Genomic DNA, 19,537 nt, shown 5'->3' with positions numbered 1-19,537 from the left:
CAAATAATTATTCTGAAGTTAAGCACTTTATTTGGACACGTAATTGTCACGTATGGAGAGGAGCTGGACCCAGGAGCAGGCGGAGGCAGACAGATTATGATGAATGGTTTATTAGGAAAGGTAATGGAGGTGGTCCTAGTTGAGTTGGCAGGCAGTGGTGAGGACAGGCAGCTGGCTTAGCGGCAGGAATGACGTGGATCAGGAACATGGGGGAAACACTGAGAACGAGGAGAGAGGCATGAGTCAAAAAGGGAACGAGGAATAGTGTGGCTTACGTGAGGCAGGTGGGGCGTGGTAACGCTTGAAGAAGCTGCAATACTTGAGCAAGGATTTCCGGGAACAGGCAGGCTTACATGAGATGACGAGGGCTGATTGGTGACAGGTGCGCGACTTGAGGAAGGTGTTGAAAGAGAGAGGCGAGGGGAGAGCGAGTGGGCGCAAAGCATCGCTCCAACAATGGTACTGCAGGGCAGTTCATGACAGAAGGGAGTGATCGAGGATGAGCTTCCGGGAAATCCTAGAACGCACCATACCGCTCCCAGTCGACCAGGTACTGTAACCCGTGAAGGCCGGATGATCAACGAGAGGAGGGGGTACGGCCGGAGGGGGTACGACTGGAGGGCACAAGGCGCAGGTGGAGACAGGCTTAAGCAATGAGACGTGGATGTGGGGTAAATTTTTAAGGACTACGGAAGTTTCAATTGGACGGAAGTGGGATTGAAGCGCTGAGTGAGCTTACGAGACTCAGTTTGAAGTGGGAGGTCGTGGGAAGTAAGCCAAACAGACTGAGCCACCTTGTATTCGGGCGTTTGGGAGCGATGACGGTCCGCAAGCTGCTTGTTGTGTGCAGCGGTCAACACCGCCTGGACGTCCTTCCACACCACCTGGACTCTTTGGAGGTGATCTTGTATGGCAGGAACTACCACTGCCTGCTCCTGTTCTTTGAATAATGGGGGTTGTAAACCGCAGCAAGCCATTAACGGGGACATACCGGTAGCGGAGCTGGTGAGGGAATTGTGAGTGTACTCGATCCACGGGAGGAACGAACTCCATGAGGTGTGGCAACACAGCGGAGAGCCGATTCCAGGGACTGGTTAGCCCGCTCCGTCTGGCCATTGGTTTGCAGATGATATCCCGAGGACAAGCTGGCTGCTGCGCCCACCGCCTTGCAGAATTCCTTCCAGACTTGAGAAGAAAACTGGGTACCTCCATCGGAGACAATGTTGATGGGTATACCATGGAGTTTAAATACATACAAGACAAGGAGGTTAGCCGTTTCCAGGGCGGATGGCAGTTTGGGGAGGGGCACATAATGAACACATTTGGAAAAGCGATCGATGATAGTGAGAATGACTGAGTTACCTTCTGAGGGGGGTAGGCTGGTAATGAAGTCCACGGCGATGTGAGACCAAGGGCAGCTTGGAATCGGCAAGGAGCGCAGCAGACCAGCTGGGGGCAGGTGTGACGACTTCCCTAGGGCGCAGACGGAGCAGGCTTGGACGACTTCTCGGGTGTCTTTGATGAGGCTGGGCCACCAAAAGTGCTGCTGGATAAACTGGGTAGTACGGGTGATGCCAGGGTGACAAGTGAGTTTGAGTTGAGGGCCAACTGTAGGACGTCAGAACGTGCAAAATCTGGTACAAATGGTGGCCTGGTCTTGGGATCAGGTTGCTTTTTTTTAGCCTCCTTGACTACCTGCTCGATCTTCCACGTGGCCGCTTGAATGAAACAGGTGGAAGGGAGAATGGGTTTGCGTTCTGCTGAGCTGGAGGGTGGTGAGTAAATATGGAACAGGGCATCTGCCTTGGTGTTACGGGAACCGGGACGGAAGGAGAGACTGAAGTTGAACCTGCTCAGGAATAGTGCCCCGCGATCTTGAGTGTTTAGCGGAACGCAGGTAAGCGAGGTTTTTGAGGTCAGTCCAAATGATAAATGGCTGTTCAGTCCCCCCAGCCAGTGATCCATTCCTCCAGGGCCCATATTATGGCCAGCAGCTCTTGCTCGCTGATGTCATAATTCCTCTCCCCAGGGGACAGGCGACGGGAAAAGAAAGCACAGGGGTGTAGTTTCTGGGTCTTGGGGTCCCGCTGCGAAAGTACAGCTCCATCTCCGGAGACCGAGGCGTCAACCTCCACCACGAACTGGAGGGAGGGCTCAGGGTGGCGCAGAATGGGAGCATTGGTGAACACGGTTTTGAGTTTACTGAATGCTTGGGAGGCTGCCGGGGTCCACTGAAAGGGGGAGTTGGTGGATGTGAGGCTGGTGAGGGGGATTGCGACCTTGCTGTAGTTGCAGAATAATCGACGGTAGAAGTTGGCAAATCAAAGGAAGCGTTGCAGTTCTTTCCAGGAAGTGGGGATGGGTCAGTCGGTGATGGCTTGGATCTTGACGGGGTCCGGTTGCAGTTGTCCTTTTGCATTGATGTAGCCGAGAAAATGTACTGAGGAGAGGTGGAATTCGCATTTTTCAGGTTTGACAAACAGACGGTTCTCGAGGAGGCGCAGGAGGACTTTGCGCACAAGCATGCGGTGTTCTTCGGGGGAGCGGGAGAGGATGAGTATGTCATCAAGGTACACGAACCGGTTAAGCATGTTACGGAGGATGTCATGGATAAATGTTTGGAAAACTGCAGGGGCGTTTGTTAAGCTGAACGGCGTGACCAGGTAATCGAAATGGGTTATTGAAGGCGGTCTTCCATTCATCCCCCTCTCGGATACGGATGAGATGGTAGGCGTTTCGGAGGTCCAATTTGGTGAAAATCTGGGCTTCGCAGAGGGGGTCAAAGGACGGGTCGATCAGGGGTAGCAGTGACTTGTTTTTTATTGTTATGTCGTTGAGTCCTTGGTAGTCGATGCATGAGCAGAGAGTGGTGTCTTTTTTATCGACGAAGAAAAACCCAGCCACGACCAGAGACGAGGAGGGGCATATGAGTCCAGCAGCCAGAGAGTCTTGGATGTAAATCCTCCATAGCTTTTTTCTCCAGACGGGAGCGATTGAAGAGTCGGCTGGTGGGAAGTGGAGCTCCCGGCAAGAGGTCAATGGCATAGTCGTATGGCCGGCGGAGGGGTAGAGAGATTGCCAAGTCCTTGCTGAATACTGGGGCGAGGTCATGATACTCTTCAGAAATCCGTGAGAGGTCCACTGGGGTGACAGAGGGTGGTGGGTCTTCTGACAGTAGGAATGGCAATGAGGACTCCACCCAGTGATGGATAAATGAGTTCAGTCTATGGCGGGGTTGTGATGTTGGAGCCAGGGAATTCCAAGAACTAAGGGGGTCTCAGGGGAAGGAATGACAAAGAGTGATGTTCTTGCGGTGATTACCGGAAATAAGGAGCGTGATAGGCAGAGTTTGGTGGCTGACAGGGGAAATGACTCGGCCATCCAGGGCTGTGACCTTTTTCGTGGACGGAAGTGGTTGGAGAGGGATTTGGTGCTGGAGAACTATACCTTGATGAATAAAATTGTCATCAGCACCGGAATCGATAGGGCAGTAATGGGGGTGTTGTGAGCGGAACCTATAATGCAAGCATGGACGGTCATACGGGAGGAAGAGCTAGAGAAATTAGTGGTTTGGCTAACCAAGGCGCTCTCAGACTGTGGCGAGCCTGGTCTTTTGGTCACAGGGGGCAAGTGGCAATGAAATGACCTGATTGACAGCAATGAATGCACAGCCGCTGGATGACACGACGCTGACGTTTCTTCCTATGTGGGCTTAAGCACCTCCAGGGTAGCTGGGTCCATAATGGCCCAAATATTTTTGTTGTTAGTTTTTTCAAATAATTATTCTGAAGTAAAGGACTTTATTTGGACACATAATTGTCACATATGGAGAGGACCTGGACCCAAGAGCAGGCGGAGGCAGATAGCTCATAATGAATGGTTTATTAGGAAAGGTAATGGAGGTGGTCCTAGGTGGGTTGGCAGGCAGTGGCGTGGACAGGTGGCAGGCAGTGTTGAGGACAGGTGGCTGGCTCAGCGGCAGGAATGACGTGGATCAGGAACACGGGGGAAACACTGAGGAGGAGAGACACAGGAGTCAAAAAGGGAATGAGGAATAGTGTGGCTTCCGTGAGGCTATGTACTGCTCGAAGAAGCTGCAATACTTTGGTGAGGTCCGCGACTTGAGGAAGGTGCTGAAAGAGAAAGGGGAGGGGAGAGAGAGAGGGAGAGAGGGCCCAAAGCGCCCTCCTGGCTCCAACAACAGTACGGCAGAGCAGTTCATGACAGTAATACTTTCTTTTTTTTTTACTTGCTCTTATTTTGAAATTCACAGCCCTACTTTCATTTATTAAATGAGAAAACAGTTGTGCTCATATGTTTGATTACCCTGGCAGAATTTGTAAGGTGTACAATTCTCTAAAGAAAACAAGAAGGGAAACACATTTAATTTTATTTTAATGGGATTCAAATTAAACTGTCAAGCATTTCAAAAAAGCATTATCATTAAAAATAAAAACATAACCATAAAGAAATTAATGATGGTTGTTGTTAAGTCAGCAATCTTATTTAAAAAAGAAACAAAAACAATATTTCCCAAATTCTGCCAGGGTATGTAAACTTATGAGCACAACTGTACATATATGAAGTAATACGTACCCCTGTCATATTGGAACGAAAGTGTAGGCTACACCTTTTTCATAACCTCTAGGCGTTGGCATATTACAATGAAAGTGTACATCTTTCTCACAACCTCCAGGTGGCGGTGTCATATTGGAATGAAAGTGTACAGCTTTTTCATAACCTCTAGATGGCGTTATTCATTTATAAAATGTGAAAGTTTTTTTTTCCATTTTCCCCTACACCAAGGTATAATGAGCATATTGGACTTTTAAGAATTTTTTGGGGGGGAAAATGCGCATTATACACAATAAATTACGGTAATAGTAGATGCATGCAGATTTATGAGAGATGCTACAAGAGAGATCTGCAATTCTCTAGAGGTGATGTCTGAGTCAGCCTTTACCTATTTTTTCTGGTGTTTTCTGGGTGATAGTTTTGATGGGCGTCCAATTTTGGCAGAGTTGCTGTCATGTTGAAGATCGTACATTTGTAAATTATTTGTCTTACAGTGGGTGGATGGAGCTGCAATCTTTCAAGAATGGTCTGACAGCCCTCCTGATGGATGGACCCTCAGTAGTCTCTTCTTAATATCCTCCTTTGCTCTTGGTTTTTGTTGATTTTTATGGCACCAAAGTTGGTTGGGTTGCTTTCATCTCTTTATTAATTAGTGTAGGACAAACCGTTTCCCAAGGATGTCTTATTTCACTGGACGACTTAAATAATCACCCAAATGTTTAGTCTGTCTTTTTGCCTGCTGGATTTAACCTTTGCAGCTGGGGGTTCAAATACTTTTGTACACATACAAGTAAGAGTTACGTTTGATGAAATGATGAAAATGCTTCTCTTTTTGTGTTTGTGTCTACTATTAGGAAGGTATGCTTTACAAATTTGGATTTGGATATACTGTATGTTTAACAAGGTTAGTTTAATGTTTTTTGACAAAAAGAGTGACCAAGTCACCAGGGTTCACAAACTTTCAACCAGAACTGTATATACACACACACACACACAGACACACAAACACTATGGCACAAACGTTTTGCCTCTCAATATTGTTTGATCATTGTCATCGTGCTGTGTCTATACGCAATAGTTACATCACAAAGGTCCTGAAGATGGAGGAGGAAAAGAACTTGGGTGCCCAACATGCACTGCGCACATCAGTCTACCAATAACAATCGTAGTTTGAATGGTGCTCGCAAAACATTCTCCAAATGAGAGGCAAAACGTTCTTGCATCAACTTATTTAGCACACCTAGCTGTTGTTTCTGTAACGCTGTCATTTAAAATATACAACAAATATCTACTAACCGAAGTGCTAGCATATGGTGATAAGAAAAGCTAGACATGCTAATAATGTTAGCACCGATGTAACACTTTTTTTGTGTGTGCAATCCTGCTCTCTGTTGTACTATTTTTTGTTTTATGACTTCTGTGAAAAAAAGTAATTAAACCAACAAAGCTGGATCACCTAAAACTGTATAGTACTGTTTTAAGTGTTCGTGCTCTGATTTATGGCAAAATCTTTTTGCATAAACTGCTATCCTCCTCTGAAGATGCAAGTGTCACTTGTCTTCAGTTTTCTTTCTCTTGTGATCAGCTAAACAAAGGACACTATTTGTTTTGATTGATTTTCTTTACATTTTGGAGGCATATGAGCAAGCAGCATATAATGCAACATCTTGACAAGTCCAGGCGACATGAAAGCATGCCTATACACAGTTTCAGCATATGATTTGACATTAGTTAAGCCTCTCATTTATATACATGCTCAGGGGCGTCGAATGGGGGGAAGTGGACAACTGTCCAGGGGCCCTGAGCATTTGGGGGGCCCCAAATGCCCCCCATCCCAAAACACAATTTCGGGAAGGAAATCTATGGTAGCTATGAGATAATCATCGACAATTGAGAACCAATTGGAACCAGGACTAACATTATGGTTTTCCTGGAATTGTTCAAATTTTAAAATTTTGGTTCCCAGTTTCAATGCCTACAGTCTGCCAACCCCGAAGAAAAACGTGCACGAAGACGTGCTTGTGCCCAACGGCGGCGGCGAACAAAAGTGTTTCTTAACTTTGTTGAGATAAATGACCAGTCACCTCAGTGCAAAACTTGGAATAAGATTATATTGTGTAAAGGAGGCTTTTGCGATGTGTAGAAGTTTGATGTGCTCCCACACGCTCCGAGCTTTAGCTCGGAACTTCGGTGAAGTCAACTGGGGGAGTGTGAAACAATAAAACGTCTATGCCAGCATTGAGGCAGTTAGCAAGTTAAATTGTGGACTGCACTCTTGCACTGATGGTTTTTAGCATTTATTTTAGTCGTCAAAACAATGTAAGACCTGATGAAAGACACAAAAATAAAATATACATTATTTTACCGTACTGGAAACAAAGAAGAAACAGTCGCATTACAAGCTTCACACTGAGGTAAAACTTCCCCAAAGGTCAAACTAGCAACTTTACATCACACTGAATTGGGACAAAATTCAAATAAACGTTGTCTCGCAGTATCACAAACACTAACCTTGTACCTCATCGGTCGGTAGGTAAAGCAATCAACGTTTTACAGAGCATTTGGTTCCATTCATTACACTTTTTCATGCTGTCTCGTTTTACTTTTGTTTTCACCGGTGTCGAGTGAGGTTACCGTTCGTGGCAAAATGCTGAGTTCCGGTGCGTACCCTTCAAAATAAAAGGCTACATGCTTAAAACAGGAAGTCAAGTTAAAACTTGCACATATAAATTAATTTGACGTAATAAAAAAGTCGCAAATAACTATTTTACTATATGTAACTTTTAGCTGAAACATTCATTAATGAATATTAAGTCAAGGTTAGTTAGTTACCCACACATTGCCATTTAGCTCATCGGTTTGATATTGATACTGGTTATAAAGAAACCCGAGTCAAATGTTCATTGTTCATCGATGCTGTGGGCTCCTAAGAAAATAGATGTTCATAATTTGGATATCCCTTATTTAAACCATGCAAACTTTTTTTTCATCCAGCCCCCAAAAAGAATCGGAATCGAGACTAGTTTGGAATCGAAATGAGGAACTGGAATCGGGACCGGAATCACTCAAATTTAAACCATGCCCAACCCTAGTAGCTAACCCCCACCCCTCCTCCCAAAGACAAAAAACTGTATGGAAAGAAATATACGTTTGCCCACCCCGTATAATATTTTTGGAGGGGACCCTCCGTGAAGATGCTGTATGGGGGCCCCTAATCTGGTGCAATGCCCCTGTGCATGCCCCTGTGCATGCTGCATTTCACAGGGGCATGCTGATAGAAGCATTTCCCTTTTCTTGAAGGGTGCCAGACAACTTCATCCACCAACACGACCAGTCCCTGTGTTGAGGGATCTATCATTGGTCCTGGAGGGCTCCTTCGTTTGAACTTGTTGGCCAGGTGGACCTGAGGTGGCTGTCGATTAAGTCAGTATTCCTTTTGGCTATGGCCTCAGGTAAGCGGGTGAGTGAACGACGGGACCTGCTGTCGGTTGAACGCTTTAGGTGTGACCCTCTGGCTTAATGCCTATTTCCTCCCCAAGGTGTTGTTACAGGCAGATGTCGCCCAACCGATCCAGTTGGCACGTTTTGACTTTGGTTCTGCTGTTAAACATCTGTGGCCTGTCTTCGCTCTGGAGGCCTATACAAAGGCCACTACAGGAATGCGGAAATCGGAACACACTTTTTGTGTGTTTGTGGCCGCTCATCAAGGGCTTCTTAGCAATGTGTTGCTCAATGGGTCACAGGTTATTACACAGGTGTATGTCTCCCAGGGCAGGCCGCTGCCTTCAGGGGTGAAGTGTCACTCTACCAGGAGCCTCTCAACCTCCTGGGCTGCCATGTCAGGAGTTCCGCTGGCAGATATCTGTGTGGCTGCCTCTTGGGCAGCGCCCTCTACGGGGTGAACATGCCAGTCTCCCATCCACTTGATGGGGTTTTGTGCCGCTATTGCTCTTCCTGAGGTAGGTCTCCGTGGTGATCAGTAGATTTTTTTGTGACTTTGTTGTTAGGCGTCATCCAGTGCTTGAAGCACCGCCTCTGACGGTCAGGAGGGATGAAATGGAATGAAGGTGACGGATGTAACTACGGTTATATGAATACCGGATGACCGCCAGAGTTTCCCGTCCCTCGGAATCCTCGTGTGTTCGCGGGAAGATTAAGGGACTTGCCTTCCTGTGCCACACGCTTATATATGCTAAGTGGCGGCACCAGGTCACATATGACTTTGTTGCAAATCACGACCTGCGCATGCGCTATAGGGATAATCCAGTGCTTGCAGTATCGCCTCTGGCGGTCTTCCGGGATTCATAGAACTGTACTTACATTCGTAACCTTTGTTTTTGCTTTGACTAAGTCCAGTAGCTCAGTTTATTTCCAGCCACTTTAGTTGAGTACTGAGTACATCAGTATTAATAATGTGAACATCCACATAATGAACATTGAAGGAACATCAGGATGAATTAGGCTATGTATAGCCATTGTATTGTTTGTAACACTAATGAGTGTTAAAACATATCAAACAGATAAAACTGACCTTCCTCAGCAGAGTGGACGACAGCAATCTGACTGAATGGACCTTCTCCCCTTCGGTTATAGGCTTTGATTTTCACCTCAAAGGGGCTGTATGGCATCAGGGTGTCGTTGTAGTACACATATCGGGAGGACTCCACTAAAGGTATGCGCACTTCTGTCCATGATGATGTGTCTTTCTTTCTGAATGCCAAAATGTAGCCAACGCCATCACCATTCTGGTATTCTCTGGCCATGGGCTGAAAGGTTAAGCAGAAGATAAACGGTCAACAAACCTCGTTTTAAACAAAGTACCTGTTTCCTATTTGTCATCACATGTTCATTTATTTATTAGTCTTCAACTTACCGTCCATGTTATAATGAGCTCATTGCGATCTCCCCCTCCACCACCAAGTGCACTGGGAGCCACTGAGGGAGCTGAGGACCAGACCAAATTTACAGTGCTTAAAGGATGCATGTGCCATCTACACAGATCTGCACACTAATTGACAAGTGTTATTCAGCGGCCTGTCGATGAAGTGGTGCCGCCATAAGCAAAAACATGTATAATACAAGCTGTCTTTTTGGGGGTTCACGTGCACTTCACAGTTTGCACTTGCTTTTTTAGACTAGGGCTCAACATGCAGGCACCACTACTGCCGCCCTGTCGTCATGTTAATAAAACGGTTCGTCACTTACCTTGCACTAAAGTAGATGGTGCGGGCTGCATGAGACAGGGCCACTTCCACAAAACATGCTAATTTCAGCACAACAAAAAAATCTGGTGTGTGCTATAACTTTTTATCCTTGGGGTATTTTGAAGAAAGAATGTAGCATGTACTATATTTAAGACACCTAGGAACTGGTTAAATTGTTTAAGCATTTCGGTGTAAATAAGACACGTGTATAGAACGAGACACATGCAAGAAAATATCACTATACAAGAAAGAGAATGACCATAAAAATCTGTTGTGTAGAAATACTGAACACTAACAATGTGGCACCGTAGCAGAAAAGCATTGTTGTATATGCTCCTATTACTGTATATACACATGGTGGTCACAGCATGTTTCCATGGGAGGAAGCTCATTATAGAATTCAAGAGACAGGGAGCAAATTGCTGCCTTCGCAGACAGTCAACTGATTCAATTAAGCTACTGTAACCAACAGCATATACTGCTCAATACTTGGAATGATTGGCGGCTAGTGGATAAGTACGATGTATGACGTGGTGCGTGACACCAGAATCTAACTCAGACTACTCTCCACCCACTTTTGTATTTTTTTTCAGTAACTTACTGGCAAGTATTAAGTGTTAATTAATGTAACACTGTAAGTTATGCACACATAATTTACCAAATGGAAAATCCTTGGATACTCTAATAATAAATTACATTAAGTAATTTATTTAAATATAGCTTGCTGTGCTACTGAAAGTGGTAGTATTGGTAAGTTCTGCATTTATATCCGAGTAATTAATACATTGTAAAGAATTTCACTGTGATAAAAACCCGTAAATTACTGGCAGTAGGGACACCAGTAATTTAGTTATTTCAGAGTGCATTTACTCTGATTGATTTTTAACAGTGGGCAGCGTGGTGAATGACAGGTTAGCACAGGGGTTGGCAACCCAAAATGTTGAAAGAGCCATATTGGACCAAAAAAGACAAAAAACAAATCTGTCTGGAGCCGCAAAAAAATTAAAAGCCTTACATAAGCCTTATAAAGAAGGCAACACATGCTGTAAGTGTTTATATTAGCCTACTATCCAAATGACATAATGAGCATTCATGATTAAATGTTTATTTTTCCTGCAGCGCATCCTGGAGAGAATGACTGACCATGTGACTACTGTGCTGTACGATGGTGTTTTAAGTTTAACTTCCATTATTGATGTGTTATGTTTCATTGCATTGATGAAATTATAGAAATATAATAAAGAAAATAGAAAAATGTTTGGTTTTGTTTCATGTCTGCATGTGTACCATGTTTCATGCTCATTTAGTTATTGTGTCCACCTGTACTCATCAACCTTCTACCTTGTGTCAACCAATCAGCTCCCTCCAGCCACTCGTGTCTTGTCCAGGTGTTCCTCGTTGCCTCGTCAATCTGTTTGTATTTAGTTCACTGGTTTCTTTCAGTTATCTTACCAGTTATGTTTTGTTTCCATTTTTTTTTTTTTTCTGTTATGGGACTTTGTTTAGTTAGTTTTTTTTCCATGTTCCTTGCATGCCTTTTTTTGGGAATTAAATATCATTTTTTTAGACTCTGCACGGCTCCCTGCTTCCCTGCACTTGGGTCCTCCACATTTGTGCCTTGCCTTCCTTGCCTTCAAAGACCCTAATTGTGACGGTGTCATTTTTTTCCTTTCGGAACTCTCTAAATCTACTCCCAAAAGCAGTTTGCATATCAACGATCGCATCTTGTAAATAATCACAGTTTAGTGTGTGATTGTGATGGGCTTCTTTGAACTCTCTCAGGGAGGAGAAGTGAGAGACTGTGCCTCGCTGTACATCTCTGGCATATACAGTAAGCTTGCGCTCGAATGACAAAACAGCTTCCAGCATTTGCAGTGCAGTGTTTCATTAATTTCTTCTTGCGGCCCATCAGAGTTCACATTCTGCATAAGAGCGCTACCTGGTCAATATCGTGCACATCACACCACTCATCACAGGCAATTGAGTACGCTGGAGCTGAATTAATGTCCTTGATTTGGTGATTTGTGATTGTGATTTGCCTACCATTTTAATGGCCCTTTCCTTCACTGTCTTTGCGGAGAGCGGCATGTCTTTAATTTTCTGTATTATCTTGGTTTTGTTTTCAAAGTCTGAAATTAAGTGCTCTGATATTTTAATGACGCAAATCACAGACAGAAATGATAGAAATGTTGAAATTTAATGTTTATTCCACACATTTTTACAGCATTGGAAAACATTGGGAATTTTTGTATCGTTTGTCCTCCTACAGAAACCATATTAAAACAAAAAATCTATATTTTTTCCATTTTTATACAGTTTTGAAAAAGCTCCAGGGAGCCACTAGGGCGGTGCTAAAGAGCCGCATGCTGCTCGAGAGCCACAGGTTGCCGACCCCCGGGTTAGCAAATCTGGCTCACAGTTCTGAGGTCCCGGGTTCAAATCCGGTCTCACCTGTGTGGAGTTTGCATGTTTTCCCCGTGCCTGTGTGTTTTTTTCCTGGGTACTCCGGTTTCCTCTCACATCCCAAAAACATGCATGGTAGGTTGATTGAAGAGTCTAAATTGTCCGTAGGTGTGAATGTGAATGGTTGTCTATTTTTGTGCCCTGCAATTTCCTGGCAACCTGTTCAGGGTTTATATATAGGTCTCTCGCCTGAAGATTGCTGGGATAGGCTCCAGCACGCCCGCAACCCTAGTAAGGATAAACGCTACGCAAAATGGATGGAAAAGATAACTGTCCCAAAGCTATGCGCCCTGTGTTTGTGCCCACCTGACACTGTGCCCCCTGACCTATCGTCAGCAATTATACTGAACATTATATATAAATGAAGACAAGTGCTACAGAAAATGGATGGATCGTTAAAGCAATCAACTACAGTGGTGCCTTGAGATCCGAATTTAATTTGTTCCGTGACCATGCTTGTAACTAAAAACAGGTATTTCACGTCATCTTTTTCCATTGAAATGAATGGAAATGCCAGTAATACACCCCCCTTTTTGTCCCGTTAGGGGTCACCCCAGTGCATCATCCTTTTCCATGGAAGCCTATTTCCTGCATCCTCCTCTCTAACACCAACTGCCCTCATGTCTTCTCTTCTTCTCTTATGCCATCCTTCTCTTAGGTCTTCCTCTAGCTATCTTGGCCTGGCAGCTCCATCCTCATAATCCTTTTACCAATATACTCACTATCTCTCCTCCAGACATGTCCAATCCATCAAAGTCTGCTCTCTCTAACTTTGTCTCCAAAACATCTAACCTTGGATGTCCCTCTGATGAGCTCATTTGTAATCCCATCCAACCTGGTCAATCCTAGAGAGAGAGAGACCTCAACATCTTAATTTCTGCCACCTCCAGCTCTGCTTCCTGTTGTCTCTTCAGTGCCACTGTCTCTAATCCGTACATAATGGCTGGCCTCACCATTGTCTTCCGGCCCCCCCTCCCAAACTGCATCAATTGAAAGCCACGCTTTCTGGTTTGCCCGCCTTGACCACCTGGGGGCAGTATATGGCTATGTTCACAAAGCATGTCAATTCCAATTTTCTTTTTTTGCCCAATGTGACATGTTTCAGAATTTTTTTCATGTCAATGTGAACAGTACAATAAATTTGTTTTCGTATCCGACCAAGGTCTCTTTGGTATGTGGCTATAAATCGGATATGTATCCGATGCGAGTGGAGTATGGACGCTCACGTCGCGCTCATCTGACGTATACGTCATTAAAAGGCGACAAATGTGACAATTGTTCAACAAAAGAGACACATCACAAAAGCGAAGGCAGACGAAGGAGCACAAAGCAGTCAGTGTCGAAAAGAAGATGCTTCAAACTGATATATATAAGAAAACGTTGGTTCCAGTTGCACAAAATCCTTGGAATTGTCACAAATGACTGATGACGAGACTTATGCGAGAGGCCATATTTACTTCCGTAAGCATGGTGCCTTGTGTTGTGTTGTGTTGCCAATATGATGTCCCATTTTGTGCGCACGGCTGTGTAACGGACATGCTCTCGCAAGATGGCACCATAATCCCCAATCTCGGACTGGGACTGCATCACTGTCTCCACTCCCACGCCGAGACAGACGGTCACAGGGATGCCTGGTTTATCTCACACAGACGCTAAATGAATTACCAGCCAGTCTGAAAGAGCTCATCAAAAGCAGAGACCAGGGGCCTCATGTACAAAGACTTGCGTGGATTTCCTCCTAAAACATGGCGTACACTCAAATCCAGAAAACGTCGTACGCACAAAAATATTCTGATGTATGAAACTCTGCGTACTCATGAATCTCAGCACATTTCCTTGGTACATTCCAATCAACGTGGAAATGAGCGCACATGTTGGAGTAGCCGACTCTTCCTTGTCCACGCCCACATTTGAATATGCAAATCATATTTAAATGAACCCTGCACCCGAGATGCCGATCTCTGCATGATCAGAAAAAAAGGAAAATGAGCAAGGTAATGAAGAAAAATATTTTTTCTGAATGTGAAGTTGCTCAATGAAGTGGAGGCGCGCAAGAAAATCCTCTTTGGCACGCTGTCCGACGGCGTTAACAACACGCAAAAGAGGAGCGAATGGGACAGCGTGTGTGCGGCTGTCGATGCTGCGGGTCAGAACAGCGCACGCACACTGAACTAAAAAAGAAGTGGTCAGACATTAAGGTGGATGTGAAGCAGAGGACAGCTGCCCACTGCCAAAGTGTGGCCAAAAAAGGCGGAAGAACCGGCGAGGAGGGCCTCACCCCGTTCGAGGAGAGAATCGCTGCGATCATGGGTGACGCTGCTCTCTCAGGTGTGATGGGAGGACGTGGCTGACTATGATCACCCCACAAGGTTAATATCATGTATTTTTTAGAACTCATAACAAATGTGTTCATACAGTAACCTACACTCAGCCCTGAGATAATGGTTCATGCGTAAATGTTGTATGTGTGGTATTTGTAATAAATCTTTTGAATTCAAATAGAAGCACATCAGCATATCAAAGAGGATATCAAAAACTTTGACTCCTTTTTGATTACTCAATTTATTATTTTAAAAACACAGGAGAGGACACGCACTCTGACAAAAAAAATCATGGTTTGGGGTAAATTATGCCAATTTAAACACATTTTAATCATGTGCAACCGATGTACATGTTCAAATGAAGTAAATTCATGTAAATAATGCATGAATTGTTCATCAGTGCTAATTATTCATGTCTCTGGTGTGCTGATTTAGGAGAACAGTTTCCCAGCATCACCTCTAAGTGTCGCCAAAGCACCAAAAGCTGCAGAAACGTGCGTACGCCAGCCATGCAGTTGGCGTGAGGCACCACGCATTTCCATGGTTCTGTCACTCTTGATACATCTGAACTTTGCCGTGAAAAAGAACGGATGCCACGTTTTTGTGCGTATGCACCTTTTGTAGATAAGGCCCCAGGAATCCTGACTTCTACCCGGACTTTAAATCAATTAGCAACTACCCCAGAAACCTGCGCTCCGCCTTTCGGCTGGGCATAAAGGCCTGAGCCCCACTTTGTGGCAGGCTCTCGCTCGCTCGACCACATTGCCGAAGATTGGCTCAGCCATGGAGCCCCACCCCTCACCACGAGGTGGCGAGGACACATCAGACCTTTCCCCGCCGCAGGGCACCCTGCCAGCGCCCAGAGCTACCCTTTCGTGTGCCTGGGCAGCTTATGGGCAAATCCCTGTTGGGAGGGAAACAGGTGGCGCACATCTGCTCCGAGCGTCTTGCGAACAGCGACATTCACGGGCTTTGGCCAACCTGCGCTTGGAACACCTTTTCTTGCTTTTTGTTTTTTCTCATTCCTCCTTTTCCCGCCAACTCCACCTCTTCCCCGTACGGACCGGCCAAACATTCGGGAGATCGACCGGCCTGCCTAAATTGTGTTCCATGCAACGTAAATCCAATTTACGGTCTACTAAAGTACAGATTGGTGCATATTTGGGTTTTAATTAACGAGAACAGGAACCCCCAGCTCTCTGCATTGTCACCGCGCACGCACTTTCCACCCTCGCATCAGTAGAGTACAGTCTCCTTTGCCAATGTTCGTCTGCCCTTTGTTTTGCTTTTCCCTGCATTGTTCCCCTGTAGATTCCCCTGTTAGATTTCATCAAATTTTCGATAAAAATCCACTACCTGCAATATTTGTGTGTTTGGATTCGACAAAAGACCTCTGCTTATCGAGAACTCTTATCTAATTCCTGTAGCAACCTTCAGATTAAGAGGCATAGAGGGTTTTCGAGATCTAAAGAGAGATGGTGCCCCTTTTTGAGATAAAATAATTTGATTTTAACGCTTACACTTAAAATCACGCTAAACTGGAAGTAATGCAGGCGTCGCTTCCGGATTATTCTTTTTTCTGAAAGTACTTAAGTTTTTATCCAAACCAATATATGCTACACATGTGAAGTCACATACTCATCCTGTCCACAGTGGGATTTATAATAAAACTTCATTGAGATATCTGAACTCCTCTCTCAGATCATCAGTACGGCACTAATATTAGTTGTTCTATGCAGAGAATAAAGAATATTTTACTGAGGGAATTATTGTACTATTGTCTGGCTACATGTTGTTTCTGCACCATTTGTGTTCAATTTGTTGCTTAAAGGGTTAAAGCACTACAACATAGATACTTATTGGCATTAGCATTAAGCTATGGGCCTGAAAGGCTGGAATTACACCTTGTGTTGTGGTAGATTTAAATACACAATGTGTAATTATTTTTTGTTTTATGATTAATTTTACAGTACACTTCATCTGGGAGTGGCATTAAACAGCTCTTTTTTGTATTAACTGTCACCATACAGCACTCACATCTCAAGTCTTGCGCTCACAACTCGGAGCAAAAAATCCGTCGATCGATGGCTCGAATCTTGAACAACCCCTAAGGCCTCTTTATACTCCCGCGGCTGACAACGCCCACATTGCATCACGTGACCGACAAATTGCCCCGCGCAGCACCTCTGCGTACCTTGCCGCGCAGCCGACAAAAATAGTTGCTGCGTGTTGAACGCCGCAGAGATCATCTCTCGTGATTGGTCCGTTTTAGTCACATACTGTGATGACGTACTCAGCGTGCCCCTTGGTTCTACATAACATCTACGTTGCCGCCTTCTCGATCGATTTTGCAGCATAATTAAACGTATCATCTGGTCCTCCAGGTCAATTTGTTCTGTCGCGGTCGCCATTGTTGTTGCTTTGTTCCTTTTTACTTAAAGTAAAGTCAAAACGGGAACCGGAAATGGCCAAAAAAATGTAGAGGAAACTCCACCCTGTGGTGTCCTATCCAATACCAGCCGTAGCGACACCCCTGACTTGGAGGAGAACTGCAGCACACTTACAAAACAGCGCGCGTGGGTTGCGCTCGAGTATAAAGGCAAACTACGCGAGGGACAGCCGCAGTGACGTCAGCGCGGTCGCCATCCGCGTGAGTATAAAGAGGCCTTTAGGTCTCACCCTTTGCTCGTATCTCAAGGCACCACTATATATTATCTTATAGTTTGCCTGATGTCATCATGCCATCGCATACTGTATACAGTATATTGTTTCATTTCCGAAACATACTTAGGGATGAGGTCACAATCACTAGCCACTTCAATGCTGACATGCTTTTTTTCCCCCAACAGTCAATCATTCACCAGCGGCAAACTTTTTTTATACGGGCCATCTAAGTCAGTATTTTCACGTAATTTACCTGGTGGCTGTCTTGTGTGCAAGGGACCAATGGAGGATGTGGCTTTGAAGTTTATCCAGGAATTTGTCGGCTTACAACATAGAATAAGAGGTGTAATAAAGTCGGAAGGGTGCCAGCCGCAGCCAAAGTGTAAGGTTTAACAACCAAGACTTGGTGTTAACCCCCCTTTGTGTTGAAAGCAGTTCTTGTTCGTCACACTGATTCCGCTATGGATCTAATTATGATATTAATGGGGCATCCTGGAATGGCTGTGTGAATGCACACTTTGGGGCATATATAAGTGCTGAAAAGAGGTATGGGGTCTTAATGGTCCATATTTCACTAACAAGTAGATTTTATGTATTTTTTGCAAAAAAAATAAATAAACTGGCAGTCATTTCCAATAATTGACGGTTACGGGTCCATACATGTTGGAGCAATTGGTAAATAACCAATTGGCTTTGGAATGCCCCTTTTTATCACCAAAATTGAAATGCCCTCATGTCTTGGTGGGATGTCAGGGGCAGGAAGGGAGGCCAAATTCACTGCACAGGTGTGGAAAAGAATGTACTATACTGTACTATACTAAAAAGAGGCAGTATTTAGTCAAATTGTATATATTGCCAGCGTCGGGTGGAATCCCACCACCTCCAAAATGACAACCTTTCAGGGAAAGAAAGAAACGACATTGCATAGCTGGTGCGGATGAAAGAATGAACAATACTATAAAGTGGCAGTAATGTCGGGAGGAATCCCCTCACCTCCAAAATGACAACTTTTCAGAAAAAAAAAAGACAGCTTGCTTGAGTTTCCAAACACCGATTTGTTCAAGTTGGTATTAAACCGTATATTGCTGTATCATTGCATGCACTCTCAAAAGGTGGTGGAATAATGCTGCTACTCATTCACTCATTCTTCTGTACAGCTTATCCTCACTAGGGTTGCAGGCGTGCTGGAGCCTATCCCAGCTATCTTCGGGCAAAAGGCGGGTACACCCTGAACTGGTCGCCAGCCAACCGCAGGGCACTGACTGTATTTTTAAATGATTATTTGAGTGTAAATAAATTATTTTGGGTGATTTTACCTCTTTTGAATATCTGTTTTTAGTAAAGGTTTTAATAATTCATAGACCTCTAAGATACAATGGAAAATGTACGGGGGTATTTTCAGTACTGGTGTCAGTTGTCTGTACTGACTACAACTATTATGTCATAATGGGAGACTTTAACATTCATGTTGAAAATAGCATGGAAAATAATTCCAAAGAACTCTGCTATACTGGACACATTAGACCTCTCTCAACATAAATGTCCAACTCACACTCAAGGTAACATCTTAGACCTGGTAAGATTTTATCAGTGGACGATTTGATCAGTGGAGGATAAAATCAAGGACTGGGCTGGTTCCGATAATTTTTGCTTGTTCTTAGAATTACAGATTCTCCCAAAAGTTCAGGCAACCACTGTGCCTATTAAAAAAAGGTGCATGAATGAGAGTACCAGCAATAAATTTATGGTGATCATAGCTGTGTCACCAACAGTGAATGCAGAGACAGTTGATAAACATTTGGATAAGTTCACTTTGAAAATCTCAAAAGTCATGGAAGCTGTTCCTCCTATTAAAACTAAGACAACCTTAAGGTGACCTAAAACACCATGGAGGAGCACCATGATGGTAAAGGCCTCTAAATCAAACTGTGGGAAAGCGGAACGTAAATGGAGAAAAACTAAACTCCAGAGTTACTACAACCTCTACAAAGAAAATCTTTGTAATTTTAACTGAGAATTAGTCAGGGCGAGACAACAACATTTCTCTGAAATCATTAGCAAGAACCTCAACAATACGCACTGTTTGCTGTGGTTTAGAAGCTCAGAAGCCCCCCCCGCCCGTAGCACTTTAATGCAATAAATGTGCTTGCTAGTTGAGTGAAAAGATAAAATCCATCAGGTCAAGTATCAGCACTAATCAGCAAAATGATACAACACCTAAAACCTCTGAGGAATTACTCTATTACAATGCCAGAATTCTATAAAGTCAACTAAAAACAACAGAGAAAACGGTTCAGCACCTGACACCAT

At 44.3% G+C, this 19,537-nt stretch overlaps 1 protein-coding gene across 5 annotated transcripts in view; it reads right to left on the bottom strand.

Moving 5' to 3' along the window:
- Nucleotides 1-19,537, bottom strand: part of cntn2 (contactin 2) — a 126,639-nt gene that overhangs the window by 14,608 nt on the left and 92,494 nt on the right. For 4 of the 5 annotated variants that reach the window (XM_061784533.1, XM_061784529.1, XM_061784531.1 and 1 more), the window contains exons 17-18: nucleotides 9,449-9,519; nucleotides 9,107-9,341 (exon numbers count right to left, since the gene is read on the bottom strand). In XM_061784533.1, the coding sequence (XP_061640517.1) occupies nucleotides 9,107-9,341; nucleotides 9,449-9,519 (306 nt within the window). Of the gene's footprint in view, nucleotides 1-3,859; nucleotides 4,015-9,106; nucleotides 9,342-9,448; nucleotides 9,520-19,537 lie in introns of those variants that run through there. The other variant, XM_061784534.1, reaches the window with a different exon arrangement.

The sequence above is a fragment of the Phyllopteryx taeniolatus genome, chromosome 9 (assembly GCF_024500385.1).
Source record: "Phyllopteryx taeniolatus isolate TA_2022b chromosome 9, UOR_Ptae_1.2, whole genome shotgun sequence".
Taxonomy (NCBI): Eukaryota; Metazoa; Chordata; class Actinopteri; order Syngnathiformes; family Syngnathidae; genus Phyllopteryx; species Phyllopteryx taeniolatus.
Note: the sequence above shows the minus strand (reverse complement) of the source record. Positions and strands in the feature narration are given on the sequence as shown.